This window comes from Cyprinus carpio, chromosome A13 (genome assembly GCF_018340385.1).
Source record: "Cyprinus carpio isolate SPL01 chromosome A13, ASM1834038v1, whole genome shotgun sequence".
Lineage (NCBI taxonomy): Eukaryota > Metazoa > Chordata > Actinopteri > Cypriniformes > Cyprinidae > Cyprinus > Cyprinus carpio.
In genome coordinates this window covers 6,281,388-6,305,900 of record NC_056584.1, presented here as the reverse complement: position 1 = coordinate 6,305,900, position 24,513 = coordinate 6,281,388, and the positions used below count along the sequence as shown (strand labels likewise).

The 24,513-nt window shown below is 37.4% G+C and overlaps 1 protein-coding gene across 7 annotated transcripts in view; it reads left to right on the top strand.

The window, feature by feature from the left end:
- The first annotated feature begins 365 nt into the window (after positions 1-365).
- Positions 366-24,513, top strand: part of LOC109100471 (protein quaking-like) — a 94,809-nt gene continuing 70,661 nt past the window's right edge. For 3 of the 7 annotated variants that reach the window (XM_042768484.1, XM_042768486.1, XM_042768480.1), the window contains exon 1: positions 367-1,064. In XM_042768484.1, coding sequence (XP_042624418.1) covers positions 923-1,064 — 142 coding nt within the window. In that variant the 5' untranslated portion in view covers positions 367-922. Of the gene's footprint in view, positions 1,065-24,513 lie in introns of all 7 variants that reach the window. The other 4 variants (XM_042768482.1, XM_042768485.1, XM_042768483.1 and 1 more) reach the window with 2 other exon arrangements.

The window sequence follows — 24,513 nt, the reverse complement described above, 5'->3', positions numbered from 1 at the left end:
AATGAAAACAAACCATCTCCTCAGAACCACATGACGGAGTATATGAAAACACTGATAACACAGAAATTGTGATAACTGGTTAGTGTAGAGGACAAGCGTTTTGGAGAATGGATAGACATTCACGTTCACCTAAGGGGCGAAAAATGGCATCTCTGTGCAATATTTCATTTGAATACATTCATCACAATACGCCAGATGCATATCTTACAGACATGCTTCAGAAACGAGTCGCATTTAAAATGAGCTAATTGTTTTTCAAACGTACAGTCTCTCTCTCTCTCTCTCTCTCTCTCTCTCTCTCTCTCTCTCTCTCTCTCTCTCTCTCTCGCTCTCTCTCTCCTCCCACAGTATGATTTCTGCTGCTGGGACTCAGTGTGATCATGTAACGGGCTCGCGAGCGCAAGAAGAGCTGGTCGGTAACGGAGAACTGAATGCCAATTGCGCGTGAGAGACGGGAGGGACAGACGCTTCTAGTGCTGCACGCATACACAGACAGACAAGACACAGGAAGCTCTGGGGAACTCGGGGAAAGGGTGCATTTTCACCGCCTCAAGAGGAAGTTAAGGACAAATCTCTCGCTAAAATAAATCTTAAAAGGGGCAGCGGGCACGCGGGAGTCGCCTCTACGACTAACTTGTGGGATTTATCGGGAATTGTTCCTGACAGGAGACCTGGCTTGCCTCACCATACGTTTAGATTTCATTTCGTTTATTTAATTTCAGTTCATCAGCTGCACTTAACTACTGTCATCTCCCGAATTGCCTATTGCAGCAGAGGATTGCGCGAAAAGACAGAGACAGCCGCCTTTTCCGCAGGCACTTGCCTTCTTCACTTGCGTTTTTGTACTCTATTTATTATTTATATTCAAGCCTTTATTTATTTTGGCACTGTTCTGGGGCGTTGGTGGTGATTTCTGTGGAATATGGTGGGGGAAATGGAAACGAAAGAGAAGCCGAAGCCGACCCCAGATTATCTGATGCAGCTCATGAACGATAAGAAACTGATGAGCAGTCTGCCCAACTTCTGCGGGATCTTCAACCACCTCGAACGGCTTCTCGACGAAGGTAATGTTTATGGAATAACATGCGTCCATTAGAATGGCACGAATGGCGCTGGAAACGCGCGCGGCAAAAACTGTTAACAGTAACACTTTATGACTTCAGCTGCTTTTTTGCTATCAGACCGTCATCCTCGTTTTGCCAAACACGCGACTTATGCAGCCTTTTAGTTCTGGTTTTATAACTGCTCAAGTTTAAGCTCGCACTCGGTAGTTGCCACTTTCTCCTTTGCAAGGGGATACCTGTGGCTTGCAAAATTATTTTTACAGTGGTTCTGTTGGTTATTAATAAATACCTCCTTATAAAAACATATGTTTTTGATATGTTCATGTGAATAAGACAGTAATGCAATAGGTTAATTTTACAATTTCACCTTAATATTTGAGAAACAGTTGTTTAGGAGACTTTCTCTGAGACAAATAATAATAATAATAATAATAATAAAACTCGTAAGTAGCCTATATGAATTCTCACTCTAAATTAACCAGATTACACAAATAGATATGGAGAGATTTACATCGATAGTAGACGCATAACTGATATAGCCCATACCATCGGCCTAAAAGAGAAAGTTGACCATCACTCACGAGTGAAGAGTTGTGTAAATTATCTTGGACTGCTAATGTCTAACAGAATGTAGTGAGCGAGCCTACACAAGCAAGAGAAACTTACTGTCACACCTACAGTTCCTCTTCTGGACCGCTGCTATTTAAATAGTTAAATTACCAAAATAACCCAACAAAATGGCCCAGTATGTGTAAGCCAGTAGTTAATTATATATATATATATATATATATATATATATATATATATATATATATATATATATAAAAAAAAACCCAAAGTGTTTGTGTAAAACAGCACACACAAACCGTTTTTTCCTGCTGTATCTAAGCATAATGTCAATTTTCAAGTAGACTTGTTTGTCAGATTCGTCTTTTAGTTACTATGTGCATCATGTCATGGTTTAATTGTGGTCCAAGAGCAGTCGAGCACTCAGTACTTATTTGTGGTTAAGGGTGAGAATTACATGTACTGTGGCACCAGGGGGCTCCTGACTAATACTTTATAGAAACCTCTTGTAACCATCTCCTGCTGTCAACTTTATAAGTTGTTAATAAGGTTTATATATTGTGCAAACTGTGCTCTTTTTCTCGTTAAGACTGTTTTATAGATGTTTTATAGAAAGCATTGGGTCTTTATTGCAACCTAAATTACGGTAGTTAGTTGTTAAAAGGATGATTAAAAAAAGAATCATCATACCACCCTCAATCTGAATGATCCATTTCATTATATAACTCCACGCATAACCACCCCCATGAGTTCCTTTTATCCCTGCATGCAGAGGCCGTTCTGTCACTGTAGACTGATTTTCATTGTTCTTTTGTTTTTTTTATATTCTTTCCTATTTAACACATGCATTTTCATTTCTTTTGATTTACAGAATTTCCATGCCAATTGAAAATCTGATAAAAAATAAAAAAAACTATTGTCAAACCAAGCACACGTAATTTCAGATCATGATGTGCTTGTAATAATTTAGAATCTCTTGAGCAAACTAAATTACATTTATAAAACTCCATCATTACACACATTACTCTACATTACCAACTCATTACTCATCATTACTTTCAGAGTTCAGTATGAGGGAGGGGGAGTCATTATATTTTTGACATCTTTGAGCGCTGCCATCCTCCCTTGCGCAAGTTAGGAAGGTTTGTAGGTATATAATCGCTGACACACACAGTCCCAAATAACTGCTTTCCGCCGGTGAATCATCTGCGCCCAGCATGCCATTTCTGTGTGGATGCAGTCCTTTGGCATCTGCAGTTAAATATTGTATTCATCTGCAAATCACAAGGGAATAACATAAGCCTAATAACTCCGCTGTGATGTCATTTTAAAATGTCAGCTTCATTTTTAGACGTCTAATAAAATAAATTCTCATTTGTCAGTTTAGACACTAAAATAAATACATCAAAAAGTGCCTTTTACATGCTATCCTGTTAAACTTTTCGGACATCATCATACGCCCCTCGGGTGGGCCTGCGGCCTGGCTTTACACTCTGTGCTATGTGAATTGCAGCAGTTTCACAGTCGCTTTCTTGTTTATTTCTTGTCACTCACATTTACGGCCTTTCCCTCTGGTTGAAACTAGCTTTCCTCTCCTGATAAAGCTGGTGATGTTTGCTTGTAACATTAGCCATGTAATCAGAACGATGCGGCTGATCTTACCTGCCAACATGAAGAATATTCTGCATTTTTACTTGTGAAGTATGACTCACATCATGAGTTTTCACAGCTTTTTATACAGAGAGTTGGTAAGAATCTGGCGTAGAGATGTGTCATGCTGTTTAATGCAATCCTTTTGAGTAATATGCCAGTTAAGAGTCGTTTCCTCAACCACACATTATGGGTTTGTCACAGTCTAGCTGGTGCAAATCTGAATTAATAATGCTGTCAAGGGAGCACACATTCCATCAGACTGAGACAGCGAGTTAGTCTTGTGCTCGTGAGAGTGAACTGAGCAGTCAGTTTCACTTCCACAACTGAACCATTGCAGAACTGAGCCCTGACCTCCGCTAAACAGGACACACTGCTCAGATCTGCATGTTGGGAGGGTGTGCAAATGCGTGCATGCATGCCTCTGATCATATGCCTTTTAGAAAACTAATTGCAATGGGGGTCATGATCTTTGGTGATTATGAGATCAGAAAACGTGTTTCTCTGGATCCGTGGAGAAACAAACATTCTGTTGCCGTACTACAGTATTGCAACTCACAGACTGCATGCTTCAACATATATTCCTTTGTAATCTCAGAAGCTTTGTCGCTACAGTGGAACCATCATCAAAGCAACGCTAAATCATCGGCTTTTGTCGAGCTCAGCTCTATTTTGTCCTAGAACAATGAGGAGAACATAAATTATGGTCTACTGCTCATGCTGGACCTCTACATTGATCATACATGAAACTCTTTTCTGCACGGCTCTTTGAGAATGAAAATAGAGAAATGAATTGAAAGTGTTGAAAATCTGTGGCATCATCGATAATCAAGGCAAGCGATAGCTCAGAAGTGCTCAGTAGCTGTGTGAGATCGCATGTGTGATATTCCCTGTGGGGTGTTTTAATATCCAACAAATCTGGCTCTGTTTGGATGAGAGTGTGTGAATGTGTGCGTTTGTGTCGGCTTGCATCCATCTCATAATGTGCATTCATTTTAAACTCTCGTTTGTAATATCACATAATCGGATGCAACCAGTAGCTTGGGAGCACTTTGGATTTTAGGCAATTGCTGTCATTATTACTATGAGAGTGCTGTTCATTTTTGTAAATTACTTTAGATTACTGTAATCTATTGGAAATACAAATCTAGACAAACTCTTATATTCGCTCATAAATTACTATAATATCATTATCATTTTCTTCTCTCTCTCTCTCTCATTTGGGGTGGTGCTCGTTTAGCAGTTATAGAGCTGGACTGGTAATATTACAGTATCTGTTTCCAAAGGTCATAAGTTCATATTTAATCAGAGACACTGTATTCTGATGGAGTGTCTGGGATCGTTATCGTGCCCTAGAGCACTTCACTTAACCCTGGGTTGCTCCAGGGGGATTGTCCTTGTAGCTGGTACTGTTAGATACTTTGGATGAGAAAGCTGTTTGAATGGCAGATAACATTTTAAAACTAGGGCTGTTAATCTGTTAAATTGTTTAGTTGAATTTATTACATCATTTTAATTAATCAAATTAAGTGCTAATCCCATAAAAAAATAAATATTTGCTGAGAAAATCCACCAATTTAATTAAACTTAAATTGCTTTAGTTATAGGAAAATCCCTTAAAATATAGAATTGCATGGAAGTCAGGGGGCATGATTAATTGTATAAAAATAAAAAAAGTTTAAAAATATCAGCCATCTACCACCACAATTTCACTTCTGTTTTTTTATTTTATTTTTATTTTATTAAATAAAATTTTTTTTTAAATGAAGTAACCCAAGAAGGATTTCAAGCTTGTGCTGAAGCCAAATATGTACTTGTATGTAAAACATAAATGTAAATTCAGCAATATATTTCTAGTCAGTGTATAGTTTAATGATTGGGATAATTATTAAATCCATATTCAACATATATTCCCAGTGTATATTCTCATATTTCCAATAAGTTTTCTATGATTTGCCATGAAAAACACAGGTTTTTCTGTGAAGATTATAGAAAAAAAAGACAAAAATATGACATTTCCAATGGGCCCACATTTCCACAGTTCTCAGATATGACATTTCCAATGGGCCCACATTTCCACAGTTCTCAGAAGAGAAAGTCATCATAGTTGGGTAAACTTTTATTGTGGTAAACAGAAAATACAACAGATATGTTTGTAGCATTCCCATTTGCTCCAATAGCAAAACAAAAACAATAGCTTCCATGGGAAGAGAGAAAGATGTCAAATTTACCATCACTCCCTCAGCCATATTGGAAACACTCACGCAGCAGCGTTAACTAGATTTCTGAAATGTAATACCTACTATAGGTTATACAACCCAGAATATAGTGTTCTAAATGTGCATTTATTTAAATAAATGTTTCTCTCCGCTCTGAAGGGTGCTGTGGCCTTTAGATATGAGACGTGTGACCGGCCCTGACATGTCACCTGTGAGCGATGCATTTGTGTGAAGCAGACGTGATGCTCATAGGCTGATGCACAGACCAAGCGTAAACCCCTTCCCCTGTTACTGCAGATGAATGCTCTCAATGGGCAACAGAAGCAGTCAGCCATGCTAGGCCATGCACTCGGCGCTGTAATAAAGGTGATGAATTTAATCAGGGGAGCAGCCGCTGCCATCAGTACAAGGCCCATAAGGCAAAGTTGTGCTGCTGACATCCATAGAGAATGGAGTTAGTTACTGTTTGAATAGAGACGGTAATAGAAACAGAGATGTATGTGGGCCCGTAAGGCATGGTAATGCTCAGTGGTCATTCATGGTTTGTACACCAAATTGTTCTTTTATGGTGTCGTAAAAGGTTTCTAAATAACTTACTGCTGCAATTTAGTGACTGTAAGTACATACTATTTAGTAGGCACTCAAGTGCCATGTTCAAACATTCTGAATTAAATTCAAGATATTCTTAGTTGGATGTCGAGCCTTAGACGGCATGGCAATGGACCACCCACAGACACTGACAGTCTGATGCATATTCCCCACAAAAATGGCAAGAGCTGGCTGAAATCTGATTGGCTGGCGCTGTGCAACTTCCAGGAGTCTTGGTGCACCAGTCTGCCTGGAAACAAAGTCCTCTTTACAAGGTATAGAGTGCTTTTCAAAAATAACTAATTACCTGATTTGCCCAAAAAAATCCAGTGGCATCAAATTTTTAAAAGCTATTCCATGTTTTGTTGGAGGCTCTTAGTAGCATATACTAGATGTTCACAAACAAAACTCTACTATACAGCTATACATCTTCTTACACTGTCTTTCGAAAGTTTGGGATCTGTAGGATTTTTTTTTTTTTTCTTTGAAAAATATAATACTTTTATTTAGCAAGGGTGTGTTAAATTGATCATAAGATTTTGATTTAAAATAAATGTTGTTCTTTTGGACTTTCTATTCATCAAATGATGAATAGAAAATGTATCAGAGTTTCCCTAAAAAATATTAAGCAGCATAACTGTTTTCAACATTGCTAATAAAAAGAAAAAATACTTTGTTGTCAATAAGTTAACTAGACGGTTCCAATCTTCCCACTTGTCAGGAATTTGTTTAGTCTGTTAAACAAAACTCAGAAACCTCATTGACAAAAACAAGATCCTACCACACTTGTAGTTAACCTACATAACAGCTCGCTTATCACTACTCAAACAGGACAAACACACTAAGAGTGGTCATTAATCTTTGACACAAATTCATATAAGAATCTGGTGTGCTGATAATCACACTCTGAGGACCCGTTTTAATGACTTTGCCTTCTAAAACTTCAATAAAACGCGGTTTACTTTCAGGAAAAGCCCTTTTCATGAAAGCTCCTTAAAGATCCCATGAGGACTGGAGAAGCACATGCTCCACTGACAATTAGTCTAAGTGGCCACATTGATCACCTAATTGGAGCAATTAATTAATCCTGAGGAGTTTTACTGGGGTCAAAGTCAATTTACCCAGAATTAACTTCTTTAGGACTCTGTCTTTAGTTGTAAAGTAGTTGTCCTTTCAGGGACACTTTACAATCTCTCTCACTTTGTGGCATTAGAGGAGTAGGAAATGAGGTGTGTACTCATTAGCAGCTAGAGATAGATTCAGGTGACTTACAACACGAGAAGCATCTCAGTGCAACTCAGGGATAGTAAATTCAATGTATTTCATAATGTTAGCTTAAAAATAGCATTTAGTGAATCTAAATATGCAATATTTTATTATTATTATTCTATCATTTACTCTCATTGTGTTCCAAATGTTTATGTGTTTTTGTGTGGAACAACAAAAAAAGAGAAATTTTGAAAAATCTTCATGCAGCTCTTTTCCATACAATGACATCTCATAGTTACCTCCTTCTTCTCCAGTGAGCTGTTAACTTAAGACCCACGGTGACTAAATAACTGAGTCAGTCAGCCATTCACAAATCTCACTGAAGGATTCGTTCACAAATTGGACTGATCTCAGGAGCCAGATTCTCAAAAATCTCAACTTTTATTAAGCATAAAATGATGCACACTGTGAGATGTGTTAGTTTTAAGAGTTTAACCATCATTATTGAATGTACAGTATATAATGTTGTTTTTAAAAACTACAACAAAATAATAATAAAATCATATTAAACAACATTCCTTTTAGGACTTAAGAAAAGGATAATAACCAAAACTAAATAATGTTGTTGTTGTTTTTAAGAACTACAACGAAATAATTTTATATTCAACGTTCAGTCTTTTCTGTAAGACAAAGTTTATTTATATATTTATTTACATATGTATAAAATATGAAAATACTGAAGAATTTTCTTAATAATAAAATACATTTTAGTACTGAAAGGTATCAGTATAAAAAACTGACTCAGTGTTTGTTTGCTATGTGTTTTACGGTTGTTAGAGTATTGCATTGTTAGTTCAGCAACATGTTAGACAATTGTTGAGTCTCCTGTGTGGTTTATTATTGTTCTGTTTGCATGGTACACTGCATATAGAGCATTCTATTCCAGTCATTTATGAAGTCCAGTTTCAGTTTGGATTCTATTTTAATCCTTTCAATGTCACTTTGATGGCCTCTGCATCTACATTGTGACTGTTTACTTTTTGGATTACTAGTTTATGAGTTTGCAGTAGGTTGTAGGCAGATTCCTGTGGTGAGTTTTACTTCATCTTATGTTCTGAGACCCGTTGTGTGCCAGCTATACTAAGTATAGTTTAAGTTTAGCTCTTTGCCTTGATGTACACTGGGATATTTTGAGATGCTTTGAAAGCAAAAGGTAATTGTGCATTCAACAGATGTAACTGATACATAAGGATGGCATCACAGCATACACTCAATAAAGGTGCTTCACGATGCCATAGAAGAACCTTTTTAGTCTAAATGGTTCCATTAAGAACCTTTAACATGTTTCACAAAAGGCTCTTTGTGGTGAAAGAAGGCTTTTCAGAATATAAAAAGGTAAGAAAGAGATGGTTCTTTTAAGAACCTTTGACTGAATGGTTCTCTGTGGAAACAAAAATGGTTATTCTATGGCATCGCTGTGAAGAACCTTTTAATCACCTTTATTTTTAAGAGTGCAGGTCATGCTATTTCAGGTAAGCATGGCTTCCTTCATTCATCATCATTTCCTGTCACAAGATGACTTTGAAGGGTCATTAGAGCAGAAACGAAGAACACACACAGAGCGACTGTCATCAGACAGTACTTGATGTACCAGAGCACAGGGGTCACGGGGTCATCGTGTCGCAAAGTCATGTGCCCCAGTTCTCCTCGCTCAAGAGCAGCGCCAGTTCATCTCAAGGAGAAATCAATCACATGACAACCCCCTTCCATTTCTGCTTCTATCAGTTACTCTATATATCATTGCGGATTATTATGGCCGGCTTCCTGTGATGCCGTCATTATTAGTGAATACATCAACGTTGAGCTTTATAATGCATTCACATCCCTCATTTTAAAAGCACTTTGTGTAATTGAAACTGTTTCTCACAGACTGCTGACTAAGTTTCCAGTCCGCCACGGGCTTGCCGGGAGACTGGGTGAGAGGAGAGTGTGAAAAGAATCTACCTACACGGACAGAGATGTATTGATTTCAGAATAAGAGGGTGAATGAAAAGGCAACATCTGAGCTCGTTTATGTCAATAGATTTTGGTCTCCTGTCGTTCCTTATCCTTGCCTGTTGCCTCTGAGAGCGAAATCCTATAACCTGAAATAATTCATATTCAGGCGAGATGGTACCTGAGTTCTAATGTGTTAATCAATTTGCTGGTTATTTAACTTTTATCTGCATTTAAATGCAGTGTTTATCACTATTAAGGGTTGCTGTGTATATGGACCATCTATAGGCACCAGCAAGTACATTAAAGAATGCAGGCACGTAGTGTTTCTTTACAAAGTGACATGGCCTGATATGCATAGTACAGGTGCATCTCAATAAATTAGAATGTTGTGGAAAAGTTGGGAAGACTGCTGATCTGTTGTCCAGAAGACAATCATTGACACCCTTCACAAGGAGGGTAAGCCACAAACATTCATTGCCAAAGAAGCTGGCTGTTCCCAGAGTGCTGTATCCAAGCATGTTAACAGAAAGTTGAGTGGAAGGAAAAAGTGTGGAAGAAAAAGATGCACAACCAACAGAGAGAACCACAGCCTTATGAGGATTGTCAAGCAAAATCGATTCGAGAATTTAAGTGAACTTCACAAGGAATGGACTGAGGCTGGGGTCAAGGCATCAAGAACCACCACACACATATGTGTACAGTTGTACACTTCAGTCTGTGTGCATTGAATTTATTTAATACACAAGTTTCACAATTTGAGCTGAATTACTGAAATGAACTTTTCCAAAACATTCTAATTTATTGAGATGCACCTGTATGTATTTATATATATATATATATATATATATATATATATATATATATATATATATATATATGATACAGACAAATGATACAGTCAAAATAAAACACAATTAAACAAAAACTTTAAAACAATATATATATACAGTGTATATATATAATATATATACAGTGTATATATATATATTAATAAAACTAATAATAGTATTTCAGTAATAGTATGCCTTTTGGTTTAATATTGTATGATGTAGATAATCATGATTAATAATTCTCGAGTAATGACAGTACTAAAAACTTAAGTTTTTCTTTTGTGTTTTTAAAAAGTTTTGCATACAGATGCAACAGATCAGGGAAAAGATATACAGGTGCATCTCAGTAAATTAGAATGTCTTGGAAAAGTTCATTTATTTCAGTAATTCAGCTCAAATTCTGAAACTTGTGTATTAAATAAATTCAGTGCACACAGACTGAAGTAGTTTAAGTCTTTGGTTCTTTTAATTGTGATGATTTTGGCTCACATTTAACAAAAACCCACCAATTCACTCATCTCAAGAAATTAGAATAATTCATAAGACCAATAAAAAAAAATTAAAAAACATTTTTAGTTAATTGTTGGCCTTCTGGAAAGTATGTTCAATTAATGTACATGTACTCAATACTTGGTAGGGGCTCCTTTTGCTTTAATTACTGCCTCAATTTGGTGTGGCATGGAGGTAATCATTTTGTGGCACTGCTGAGGTGGTATTGAAGCCCAGGTTTCTTTGACAGTGGCCTTCAGCTCATCTGCATTTTTTGGTCTCTTGTTTCTCATTTTCCTCTTGACAATACCCCATAGATTCTTTACGGGGTTCAGGTCTGGCGAGTTTGCTGGCCAGTCAGTACTGTCTTCAGCAGTACTGAGGTTATCTGGTAAAAGTATCCATGTCAGTATGTTGGTCTTGCTCGAACCTCTATTGTTCTTGTCATTGGGCTATTTTTACAGTCTGCTCCAGATTCGAAGTTAACGCTTGGTCAGATTTGGGGATTGTTGCTGCTCGGCTAGCAAAAGGTGATTGATGTGTTTACCTTTCGTCAGCAGCACAAAGTTCAAGGTACGGGAGAGATATTTAATAGAATGTAGCCTCTTCTGAATGATTTTCAAATGTTCTGGGCTAGGGCCCAAGCAGATGCCTTATAAAGGACACGGAGGGACCATCTAAAGTGCCATCCATTAGACTCTTCTGTTTAATATAGATAAAGAGCAATTCAGGCCATCTGAGAAATGATCGATTCCCTTAGCTACTTAGCATGATTTATCTCATACCCTTTGCACACCAAATGTGCATTTTAATTCTTTGTTATAGGCTAATGGCTCTCGCAGGTTTTTATTATAATGTCAGTACGCAGCCAAAAATTTTCCTGTTAATAGCATCGTCACACTAAAGCCATAACCGCCCTTGATTTGTTAGATCTGGGCTTGCTCGTGTACACTGTAGATTTACAATTTCAAAGTAATGCGTTTTGTCATACTTCTGTATGACTTTAATTGTGTTTCACACTAAAAACTCAGTATGGATCTGACTTTTAGTAAAGGGTAAGATGCTGATGCTAAAAAGTCATGTTTTCAGCATAAATGTGACCTTCAGTTCCTAAAGCATGTGATGTGTGTGGCTGTTCATTCTCTTAAATTAACCTATTAACTCCTTACTGTCTCGTCATGTGACAGCGCAACACAATTAGGTGACAGCCAATCAGAGAGGCCAGAGCAGAGAGGAGATTTGCATTCTGTGCTTCACTTCATTTGCTAACTGAAATATGAACAACGCTGAGACTGTGTGTACCTGTCATCTGATGTCCCTGTGCTGTATGGAGTACCTTGTCTGTCTCTGAAAAGACAGCCACAGTCACCAGCCTTGTTCTCATCTCAGTGCCTGAGTGTTTTGAGTTCTTCACACAAATTGAATGTCTCAGTTGCACAGAATGATTCTGTGTTTTTTGACAACTAGACTCACACTTCCTTAGTTTTTCACAGTCCTTTTAAGTAATCAATATTAATTCAGTGATGTCTTGATTAAGTTTTAATGGACCAATTTTCTCTAATCCTTGTTTAGAGAGTTTAGTTCATTTTTAGAGGAGTTTTAATACTTTATAACAAGGTTGAGTTATGTAATGGAGTTTTTAAGTGTTATCAAATGGCTGAGTTGTGTAGTTGAGTTTTGATTAATTGTTGATGGGTTGAGTTAGTTGTGTAGTGGGGTTTTGGGGGGTTATTGAAGGGTTAATTTAGTTGTGTAGTGGAGTTTTGAGGGGTTATTGAAGGGTTGAGTTAGTTGTGTTGTGGAGTTTTGAGGGGTTATTGAAGGGTTGACTTAGTTGTGTAGTGGAGTTTTTGATTCATTGTTGATGGGTTGAGTTAGTGGTGTAGTGGAGTTTTGATGGGTTATTGAAGGGTTGAGTTAGTGGTGTAGTGGAGTTTTGAGGGTTTATTGAAGGGTTGAGTTAGTGGTGTAGTGGAGTTTTGAGGGGTTATTGAAGGGTTGAGTTAGTTGTTGTAGTTGAGTTTTGATTCATTGTTGATGGGTTGAGTTAGTGGTGTAGTGGAGTTTTGAGGGGTTATTGAAGGGTTTAGTTAGTTGTGTAGTGGGGTTTTGAGGGGTTATTGAAGGGTTTTCAGTTAGTTGTGTAGTGGAGTTTTGAGAGTTTATTGAAGGGTTGAGTTAGTGGTGTAGTGGGGTTTTGATTCATTGTTGATGGGTTGAGTTAATTGTGTAGTGGAGTTTTGAGGGGTTATTGAAGGGTTGAGTAAGTTGTGTATTGGGGTTTTGAGGGGTTATTGAAGGGTTGAGTTAGTTGTGTTGTGGGGTTTTGAGGGGTTATTGAAGGGTTGAGTTAGTGGTGTAGTGGAGTTTTGAGGGGCTATCGAAGGGTTGAGTTAGTTGTGTAGCAGAGTTTTGAGGGGCTATCGAAGGGTTCAGTTAGTTGTGTAGTGGAGTTTTGAGAGGTTATTGAAGGGTTGAGTTAGTTGTGTTGTGGAGTTTTGAGGGGTTATTGAAGGGTTGAGTTAGTTGTGTAGTGGAGTTTTGAGGGGTTATTGAAGGGTTGAGTTAGTGGTGTAGTGGGGTTTTGATTCATTGTTGATGAGTTGAGTTAGTTGTGTAGTTTTGAGGGGTTATTGAAGGGTTGAGTTAGTTGTTGTAGTTGAGTTTTGATTCATTGTTGATGGGTTGATTTAATTGTGTAGTAGTGGAGTTTTGAGGGGCTATCGAAGGGTTGAGTTAGTTGTGTAGCAGAGTTTTGAGGGGCTATTGAAGGGTTCAGTTAGTTGTGTAGTGGGGTTTTGAGGGGTTATTGAAGGGTTGAGTTAGTTGTGTAGTGGAGTTTTGAGGGTTTATTGAAGGGTTGAGTTAGTGGTGTAGTGGAGTTTTGAGGGGTTATTGAAGGGTTGACTTAGTTGTGTATTGGGGTTTTGATTTATTGTTGATGGGTTGAGTTAGTTGTGTATTTGAGTTTTGAGGGATTATTGAAGGGTTGAGTTAGTGGTGTAGTGGAGTTTTGAGGGGTTATTGAAGGGTTGAGTTAGTTGTGTATTGGGGTTTTGATTTATTGTTGATGGGTTGAGTTAGTTGTGTATTTGAGTTGATGAGGGGATTATTGAAGGGTTGAGTTAGTTGTTGTAGTTGAGTTTTGATTCATTGTTGATGGGTTGAGTTAGTGGTGTAGTGGAGTTTTGAGGGGCTATCGAAGGGTTGAGTTAGTTGTGTGTGTGGGGTTTTGAGGGGTTATTGAAGGGTTGAGTTAATTGTGTAGTGGAGTTTTGAGGGGTTATTGAAGGGTTTGAGTTAGTTGTGTTTGTGGAGTTTTGATTTATTGTTGATGGGTTGAGTTAGTTGTGTAGCAGAGTTTTGAGGGGCTATCGAAGGGTTCAGTTAGTTGTGTTGTGGGGTTTTGAGGGGTTATTGAAGGGTTGAGTTAGTGGTGTAGTGGAGTTTTGAGGGGTTATTGAAGGGTTGAGTTAGTTGTGTATTGGGGTTTTGATTTATTGTTGATGGGTTGAGTTAGTTGTGTATTTGAGTTTTGAGGGATTATTGAAGGGTTGAGTTACTTGTGTAGTGGAGTTTTGAGGGCTTATTGAAGGGTTGACTTAGTTGTGTAGTGGAGTTTTGAGGGGTTTTTGAAGGGTTGAGTAAGTTGTGTATTGGGGTTTTGAGGGGTTATTGAAGGGTTGAGTTAGTTGTGTATTTGAGTTTTGAGGGTTTATTGAAGGGTTGAGTTAGTTGTGTAGTGGAGTTTTGATTTATTGTTGATGGGTTGAGTTAGTTGTGTAGCAGAGTTTTGAGGGGCTATCGAAGGGTTCAGTTAGTTGTGTAGTGGAGTTTTGAGAGGTTATTGAAGGGTTGAGTTAGTTGTGTTGTGGAGTTGATGATTTATTGTTGATGGGTTGAGTTAGTTGTGTAGCAGAGTTTTTGAGGGGCTATCGAAGGGTTCAGTTAGTTGTGTAGTGGAGTTTTGAGAGGTTATTGAAGGGTTGAGTTAATTGTGTATTGGAGTTTTGAGGGGTTATTGAAGGGTTTGAGTTAGTTGTGTATTGGGGTTTTGATTTATTGTTGATGGGTTGAGTTAGTTGTGTATTTGAGTTTTGAGAGATTATTGAAGGGTTGAGTTAGTTGTGTTGTGGAGTTTTGAGGGGTTATTGAAGGGTTGACTTAGTTGTGTAGTGGAGTTTTGAGGGGTTTTTGAAGGGTTGAGTAAGTTGTGTATTGGGGTTTTGAGGGGTTATTGAAGGGTTGAGTTAGTTGTGTATTTGAGTGTTGTGGAGTTTTGAGGGGTTATTGAAGGGTTGAGATTGGGGTTTTTGATTTATTGTTGATGGGTTGAGTTAGTTGTGTATTTGAGTTTTGAGGGTTTATTGAAGGGTTGAGTTAGTTGTGTTGTGGAGTTTTGAGGGGTTATTGAAGGGTTGAGTTAGTTGTGTATTGGGGTTTTGATTTATTGTTGATGGGTTGAGTTAGTTGTGTATTTGAGTTTTGAGGGATTATTGAAGGGTTGAGTTCGTTGTGTAGTGGGGTTTTGAGGCATTGTTGATTGGTTGAGTTTGTTGTGTACAGGAGTTTGAGTCATTTTTGAAGGGCTGAGTTCATTTTGTTTTGAGTCATTAAAGGGTTACTCTACCCCAAAAGTAAAATTTTGTCATTAATCATTTGTCAAAGTCTAGAAAAGTATGACAGACATTGTTCAATCTGATGTTATGAAGCGACGAGAATACTTTTTGTATGCAAAGAAAACAAAAATATTTGACTTTATTCAACAATTTGCCTCCTCTGTGTCTCTCCACACTGATGGCAGATGGACTATTCTGATTATGTCTTTCATACTCTTCTGGACCTTGACAGTGCAATTTACTTGGAAGTCAATGGGACAGTCACAAGCCTCCCAGTTTTCATCCAAAATATCTTAAATTGTCTTCCGAAGAAGAACGAAGCTTGGAAAAAAGATTAATGAAAAAAATTTCATGTAATGGAGATCTAATGAAAAAATTTTCATTTCGGGGTGGAGCATCCCTTTAACAAAGAGTGGTCTTATATGTATAGTTATGTTCTGAGGTGTTAACTCTGTAGTGGAGTTCTGAGACAGAGTTTTCAGTTGTTATTTACGGGTTAAGTTGTCTAGTAAAGCTTTGTGGCTTTGTTGAAGGTTTGAGTTAGTTATTTACTAGGTCTTTTTGGAATTTTGAGGCCCTATGGAAGGGTTGTGATAGTTGTGTGGTACATTTATATTATGCATTTGGCAGATGCTTTTATCCAAAGTGACTGGCATTGCATTGAAGATGTAGATTTTATCATGCATTTCCTGGGAATCGAACTCATGACCTTAACATTGCTAGAGTTTGTGGTGTTATTGAAATTTTGAGTTAGATGTGTAGTAGAATTTGAGATATTTTTAAAGCGCTGAGAACTGTTGAAGGGCTCAGTTTGTGTAGTAGAGTAGTGGGGTGTAGAAAGGCTGAGATCGTTATTTCAAAAAGTTTTGATGTGTTGTTGAGCAGCTGAGTTAGTTGTGCAGAGGGCTTTGGAGGGATAATTTAAAGGCTTGGTTAGTTGTACAGCATGAATTTTGCTGCAAGTTATTAGGATTTGGTAGTTCTGAGAAAGAGCCTGGAGGCATGTGACGTGTGTTTGTGTGACAGAGTAGCCAATATATTGGCCTTCGTATGGAGCCCAGCAGAATCTCCATCCTTCTGCATATTAGCTTAGTAGCACTCACCGCTAAGAACCATCATTTTCTCTGTGTCAGCACCTCCTGAGGCAGCACACACATACACACAAATACTCTCTCCTTTATAAATGTGCCTAAACAGCACACACACACATACACACCGGAGTTGCCCCGAGGCCTTGGGCTGCCTTTTCTGGGTAAAGGGATAAACCCCTTCCCCACTACGTTTATTTAAATGGCACCAGTGGCATTCTGAAAAGGAAGGTGCTGCCTTGCACTTTTAAATAGGGCAGAAATCATTACATACAACAAAGCAAGTAGACAGATCTAGGTTTTTTAACACACAAGGGCATTTACACAAGGGACAAAAGCACAGAAATATATGAACATGTAAATTCATTATAGATTATCCACTCACTGCGAAGTCCTGGAACAGGATGCTGGATTTTAGTAGGTTTGAGTCTTTCTTGTTGTGTAGTTCAGTTTATCTTAATATACCGAATAATATATTAAACTCAATATTTAAAAATTGAAATCATATTAGTTTTATTTTATCACAATATCTTAAGTGATCATGGAATTAAATTTAAATAATGAAGTTTTTTACTTTGATTTGAGAAGATGTTTTCATGTGATTGGATGCTAAAATCTGAATGGAAATCTATTTATTTTATGCATGATTTTTTGTCTATCTATCTGTCTAAAATGTGTTGGTTTTCTAGCTTTTCTTGTGAATGCTGTTTTATAGTGTGTAAAACAAGCCATCTTTTATTGTATAGTTTAATATTATATATAATGTATACTATATAATAAACTTTTTTTATATATTTTATAAAAAAATAATAAGTAGTAATTATTTTTGTAATAAATAAAATATATTTTGTATACAAAATTATTGTCTGATCTTATACACGGCATATCTCTGAATGTCTGGTTTATCTTTTTTATAGTAATACTTCCTTAAACCAACACACAATCATATTCTTTAAAAGTTGCAGAGCTCAGAAGGTACCGCTTAACAGAAATGACCCGTTTGTATTTGCATGGGAAGTAGCACATGTGTGTCTTCCCAATGAGTGTGTTCTCTGTACAGGAGAGCCAGTGTGTGTTCAGACGCTCTGATGCAATGGTTTCTGCTCCTTCCACAGCACACTGAGCTAATTGAAGTGGGTCTGTGCCAGAGCCGGTGATGCACAGACCGCATCCACCTCCTTCCTTTTCATGGCTGGGCTTTGCGCCACTGAAGCATCCCCTGCTTGTACCATTGCATTCTGGGGGACTTTTTCCCTCCAGGCACAGGTGGCCGCTGTCGTTGTCCATTGATGCGGTAGTGCGGGAGGACACAATGTGTTGCGTCAGTGCATTGAGTGCATTTCCAGTCTCACACAAACTTAACAACCAAAAATCTGATTGTTGGGGTGGAGAGGAAGCCCACAACCTTCCTCCTGACATCCAGCATGCTGGTTAACCTTGACTGGCAACAATCTGTATTTGCCAGAATGTGCTGTTGCATGGGACTGAGTTAGCAGTTCTCCAACTGATAACTTGCTGACTCACTCTTTATTTACACCATCATGATAAGACTCTTGGAAAGATACTCGGAAGTTCTTTCTTATTGAAAATTCAGACGCCAGTGGTTAACCCAGACTCATTAAAAAAACATAACTCTGGCTATAATTCTGGAAAACCTGAAAAATGCTGCTCCGGGTATAGTTTGCTTATTTATAGTTACTTATCTGGTGACATGTCCACAAGAGGTGCTATAAGCAATGCTGCTTTTTTCCTCTGGAGAGGCAGGTTTATTAAACAGCCCAGTGTCTTTAAAAAAATAATAATAATAAAAAAAAAATTGGAAACACCAGTGATTTGTATGTTTAGGTTCCTTTTTGGAGTTTTTCAAAAATGTAGCCAGATTCACATATTCTGTTTATATGATGTCATACTTCCTCCTCCCCTCACTCAGGCCTTCTAATTGGCTGTGGTCGCAGGTACTAAGAAACCAGCATGCAAGTTGGTTGTATTCAACCTCTTTCAGTTGCTAGCATGTCACTCGTGTCTTATCTTAGCCATCCAGCTTAGCCGTCTCATTCTCTGGAGGAATCCGGAAGATTCTGTTCAACTTGTCTTGCTGTTTGCATCTCATCCACACCAGCGAGCATGTGCTCTCTTTTCACCCGAGCGCTGGTGTGTATGTGTGTGTGTGTGAGTGCGGAAGCAGCAGGTTTTTTTGGAGGGCTGGGCAGTATTATCATTCCGAAGAGAGCGCAGGCCCAGATGGCATCTCAGTTTGAGAGCGCGCCCCCTTTTTCCCTCCTCACTGCCACCTTCGCTCGCGATGCAGTCGCCTCTGACAGAGCCACGTAATTACAAACACAGAAGGATGTCATCTACCCTGGCTCTCTCTGTCTTTCAGGATGTTCTCATCACTCTGTCTTTTCATTCTCTCCTTTCTTTTTGCTCTGGAAAGTGTGTCAGTAAAAGCCTGCTTTGCTCATGTCTGTTGCTGGGTCAGGTGTAGCTTTTATTCTCTGTGTCTTCTCTGTAATATCACTATCTTTCTGTGCTGTCATGCCGCTCACTTCTTTGTTGTTACTTGATACCCACAGCCACCTCTAAGACCACCTTCAACAATAGCCAATTACTCTTACTGCTGAGTGTGAGTAGAATATCACTTGTTTCTCTTTGTATTTGTGTCATTCGCTGCTCCAGAGACTTAATGGAGCTCTCATTTACGCTTAATTTTAAGGTAAAGTGTGTAATTTCTATGTCACTAGCATCACAAAATTGAAAAATAATGACCAACAGGTTTCCTGAAGAGTCCCTCATCTGGCATTAGCCAAACAAAACAGATAGCTCTTCCTAAAAATTGCACAAATAAGACTTTGGTTAGAGTTTAGTGTTTTTATATTAATATAATATATATATATTATATTAAGTTTAACATTTTATTAAATTTACTGTATGTGCATAAAAGTGCAGAGCTATAACAAAATGTAAATATCATAACATAATTTGATTAGAAATGTTTGAGCAAAATGTGATTTCAGAATTTCTGTATTTTAACATCAGAGTACAGTGTAGTTTTAAAATAATTTAAATACATTTTAATATGTATTTTTTTATTTCATTTTTTGTTTTCATTTTATTTTATTTTAATTTTCATGTTTTGCTTTTGTCATTATTATTATAATAATAATAATTATTATTAATATTTTCAATACTTTTAGTTTTATTTAACAATAACAACAGTGTTTATCTGTTTGTCTGACTAATTGTAAACAGAGATGGTGTTCAGGAAATCTATATGAAAACAGTTTCAGAATATACATATTTTTATGTAACGTTAACTGTGCACAAATTACACACTTCACTTTTATGCAAAAGGCATTTGCTCACGAAGTAACTTGATTTTGAGCTTATGTTTGTGCAGATATGTCCCTCTTCTAATGTCTCTTCTGTTTCTCTCTCTCTTTCCATTCACCACATGCGTCTCTCCATGCAGCGAGAGTCTGTGATGTCGTACTGTATCCATCTGTTCAGATGAAGGCCTTGCCACAGGCACTGCCACCTATAGCGCTTTGTGATGTCACCACGCGGCTATCATTTGAGCTGAAACTGTCATCTAGTCGGACCCCGTAATTTACCAGCTCTTTGATTAATATTAAGAAAGCCCGGTGTCAGCGGTGATGTTGATGAGGCCAGCGGAGGCACGCGGTTGCAGCTGCTGGTGTTTGCGGTGTGAAATTCTCTGATTGAGCGGAGCTGTGATTACGATTAGAGATGGCTGCCGAGATAGACTTGAGCGGTTGTTGAGGGTCATTCGGTGAATGTGATTGTGGGAGATCTGGTAGGCAGATTGTGTTGTACTGACAGAAAGAATGGATTGTGTGTATTGACTAGGCATCACTGGGATGAATATAAGTGTCCTTTCCTTTCTACAGTCTTAAATAGGGAAACAAGAACAATTTTGCAGGGCTTTTGAAAAGATTCACATGACCTGACATCATCATATGTTTTAAATTAGTTTTGAATCCTGCAGGGCCCCCTCAACTGTATAAAAATTAAGGTTAGGTGTTTATTGATATGTACTTCCCAATTCGATTAAGTTCTGATTCATGAGAATTTTGATTATATTCCATTCTTATTATTTTTACAGTAAAGTACAGTGATGTTGTGAAATATATTTACAATTTAACATAACTGTTTTCTATTTTAATGTATATTAAAATGTATTTTTTTTTTCCTGTGATGCCAACACTGAATTTTCAGCATCATTGCTCCAGTCTTCAGTGTCACATGATCCTTCAGAAATCATTGTATTCTGTTTACAAGGATGTTTTAATGAACAGAAAAAGTTCAAAAGAACAGTATTTATTTAAAATAGAACTATTGTGCAACGTTATCAGTCTCTTTACTGTCAGTTTTGGTCAATTTAATGCATGCTTGCTGAATAAAAGTATTTATTTCTTTAAATAAAATTATATATTCATTCATCAGAAGTGGGTATCCAAAAACTTTACTCAGGTAAAAGTAAAAGTACTTATAGAAATAAATACTCAATAAGTAATAATTTTTATAGTTACTTGAGTAAGAGTAAAAAAGTAGACTGTGATATGTAAAAGAATATATAAAATATATATAAAAAGTACTTTTTTTCATTAGAAATGTATTCAAGTTTAAGTACCCACCTTTTGTTTCCAAAAATGTAACAGAGGAAATCTACTTTGTTACTATTTACCTTTGGTGAAGATATGATGGATTCAGTATAAGTTCAGTCAATGAAAGATTTGATCTCAAAATAATAATTTGTTATTTAATTAGTCTACACTGGTTTTGTTCTTAATTGGTCACACTGTATGTTATTGCATGCAGCCTACAAGGATAACTTAGTAGAAAGACGTTCATTATTTATTTCACATTGTTTCATCATTATTCAATTCAGAAAGCAAATACAACTTTTTTACCACGTGGTTGTAAATTCAGCGGTCTAGGAAAAAAATAAATAAATAAATAAATATACATATATTAGAATTTTAATATATGCCATCAGCTTTGGCTCAGCTGTTTTACATTCGTCGACCAGCTAGGTTTGCAGGTAAATAGCATGACTAAGACCTGAATCAACCAGCACTAACTAGCATAAACTAACCTAAAGCAGCTTGCAAATCTACGCTGGTTTGAGCTGGTCTCTTCAGCTGTTTTCTGTAATTAAGTTCCATGCATACTCCACATCTGTGTTGGAGGAAGGCGGAGGGAATCTATCACACCATGGGCCGTTTGTGTAGGTCTGTGCACAGAATGTGTGCCAGAATGTGTATCAGTATGTGCGCAGGTGGCTGTTGCGTGCTTAGTAGTGCGGTAAGTCCAGCCCTGGAGGCCGGCACAGGAAAATGATTGAATTCTGAGGGCAAGAAAGCTGACAAATCACTAAAAAACACTGTAATAACGCTGTCCATAAATCACCACTGACAGTTTAATCATCCTCTGGTCTGGGGCCTGATCTGACCACCGGACATCCCTCCCTAATCAGCCAATGAAGAAAACAACCCTGAGCACATCATGCATTCTCCTCTGCTTGTGCCTTCAGATGCTCTGAATTTGGATGGGAGCATCTATAAACGTCTCCTCATGGTCCAACATGATCGGACGGTATAATTAAATCATTCAGCGTGCTCTTGCGGGCATCGCCTGGGCTTTGAGCTTGTTTGGTAAATGAGTTTGACTGGTCTGTAACAAAATATTTTCCTGTGTGCATTTCCATGGTGTTTACAGCTGTTAGCGGTATGACAGCTGACGGCTCAGAGTAACTCAGCCTTTGAAAGCTGGAGAAGAATGGAGCTTAATTCACAGTTGTTAGAGCCAGCGGAGGATGTGCGTTTTCTGCTCCAGAGAGGAAGAGGCTAATTCTCGGCATCTCTGCTGTGGTATACAGACTGAGTGGCAGGGACTTAACGGCCTCGGGGTAAATTTGTGATGTGCTAATGTGGGAATCTGTATGGGCTGGCTGGTGTTTATCATTATCATTACAGGATACTTGTTGCCAAGGCCAATTTGTCATTGAAATCACAATCAGAGCCTTGCCTACACATACAGTATAATGTGTATGCATGTGTGTTTTATTTAATTTGCGATACTCTCCAGTGTTACAGATAATGCATTACAATGACTGTATGCAACAATAGAAATGAGTCAAATGGTTTCTGCAAACAGAACAGTCTGACAGCAAACAGAAAACTAGTCTTCTCACTTCCAGAGTAGATAGCATTGCTGATCACAATGGGAGCAATATGTAGTCCAGTGCTTAGTGCTTTAATGCAGACTTTAAATCATGTTCGGTCACAGATGTGTCTTTATCAGTGATTCTATAAAAAACCTTCAAATGCTTATCAGTCAGATTTATAAAGTATTCCTGTTTTTAAGGCTTGTTTTTTAGTTGTTATGTAATGTGAAGCAGATGTTTCTGCGCTGAGACAGATATTTATTTGTTATGAATAATCTTTTGATTTGCATCAATCAGGCTGCAAATTAAAATAGGCAATCATCAAATGAAAATAAGTACATTTTATTTGTAAAGTATTTAATTCATTGGATATACAGACTTTTATTTACACAAAAGCACCTGAGATACTTGTAAAGTGTAGTATTATTTTTTCTTTGTATCTAATTAATTTGCTGATTAATTTTACTCGCTTAACTCACTAGTTTTTTTATTTTATTTTGGTAACACTTCAATATAATACGGTTCCGTTGTTAATGAATGAAACACAAGAACAAATGAGTAACAAAATATTAACATTCTAGTATCTACTATAAACAAAAAACTGTTCCTAGCAAGAATATAGCGCTGACTTCAGTTCCCCGGATGAGCCTGTGTTATTAGTTTTTACCAGCTGTTATGGGGGAATACCATACCTCGGAATGTCGCGACTGATTAATTTAGAATTAAGTATCCCACAGAGCCATATAACAATACACCAAAACCCCACAAATTACATAACACATCACAGATCAAAAGGCGTAGGCTTAGCACATTTGAACACTACCTCTAGTGTCTATATTATCTATGCCAGCACGCTTCAACATCAGCTCTAGTGTTCAGATGCTGTAGCCATCACTCTTGTGTACCCAACCTTAGAGGAAACTCTCTTCAATGCCACTATCTTTCTTGGCGGTGGCCTTCAATGTCAATGCGAAAAGCTTAAATCACTTTTGATAACAACATTGCTATAAAGCCCGGGGCCTCTACCTCACTTATAGCCATCAACAGGGCTCTTTTAAGAAGCGATTTATTGATATGAGCACAGACCACCATTAAATAGACGTTTAGCTGAAATGTCTGTCCAAGGCAACCTCGGTCCACAGGCTATTATAATGGAAAGCTGTATGAATATTTTGTAGATTGCTTAGGCAACATTAAATCAAAGTTGTTGTTTTTTTGTAGCTTTCAGTCCACGTGTATTAGCTTTGAGGTCATGTAATATATTCTTAGCCTTCTGTATCATATTTGATATGCAAATTTCTATGGCAACTAAAATACTCAATTTTGGTTTATACTTTTTAGCAAGTAAAAGGGGTTTTTAGTATAATTGTAAAAATGTTCACCTTCAGGTCATGTTTTCATGCTTTTGTAAATGTAAGGATACATTTTATATTGTTAGTAGTATTTCAAGATGAACATGTAAATGTAAGAATAAATGTTATATTGTTAGTAGTATTTCAAGATGAACATGTACTGGACTGAAGCGACTCAGGTTTACTTGATTATGCATACATCACTTCGTAGAAAAATCATGTTAAAATGGGAGTATCCAATGCTATGCATTTTTGTTCATTTCTCAGTCATCATTGTATTGCATTGCATTATATGTTTTGCCCCAGAATAAAAACTACAGAGGTTTGATAATAAAACTAAACATTTTAATATCATCTAACTAGGAGATATAGATTGATTGCTGATATTTATATGCATTTAAAGTAGTCTGCTATGCTGTTATGAAAATCTCATTAAATTACATTACAAGCTGTCAGAATGCAACTTTTTGGGCATATAAATATCAGCAACTGCTCAACATTTCATATTTTTGCTCAGTTTGGGCGTCTGAATAAAATCAAGGTGCTTTTTCCTCATCGAGTTTGAGCTCCATATTCTCCTTTATCTTACTATATGAGCCATAAAAGGCCACATTTTATTTTTATCTGAGGGTTCAGTAAACTATTCCATAGTT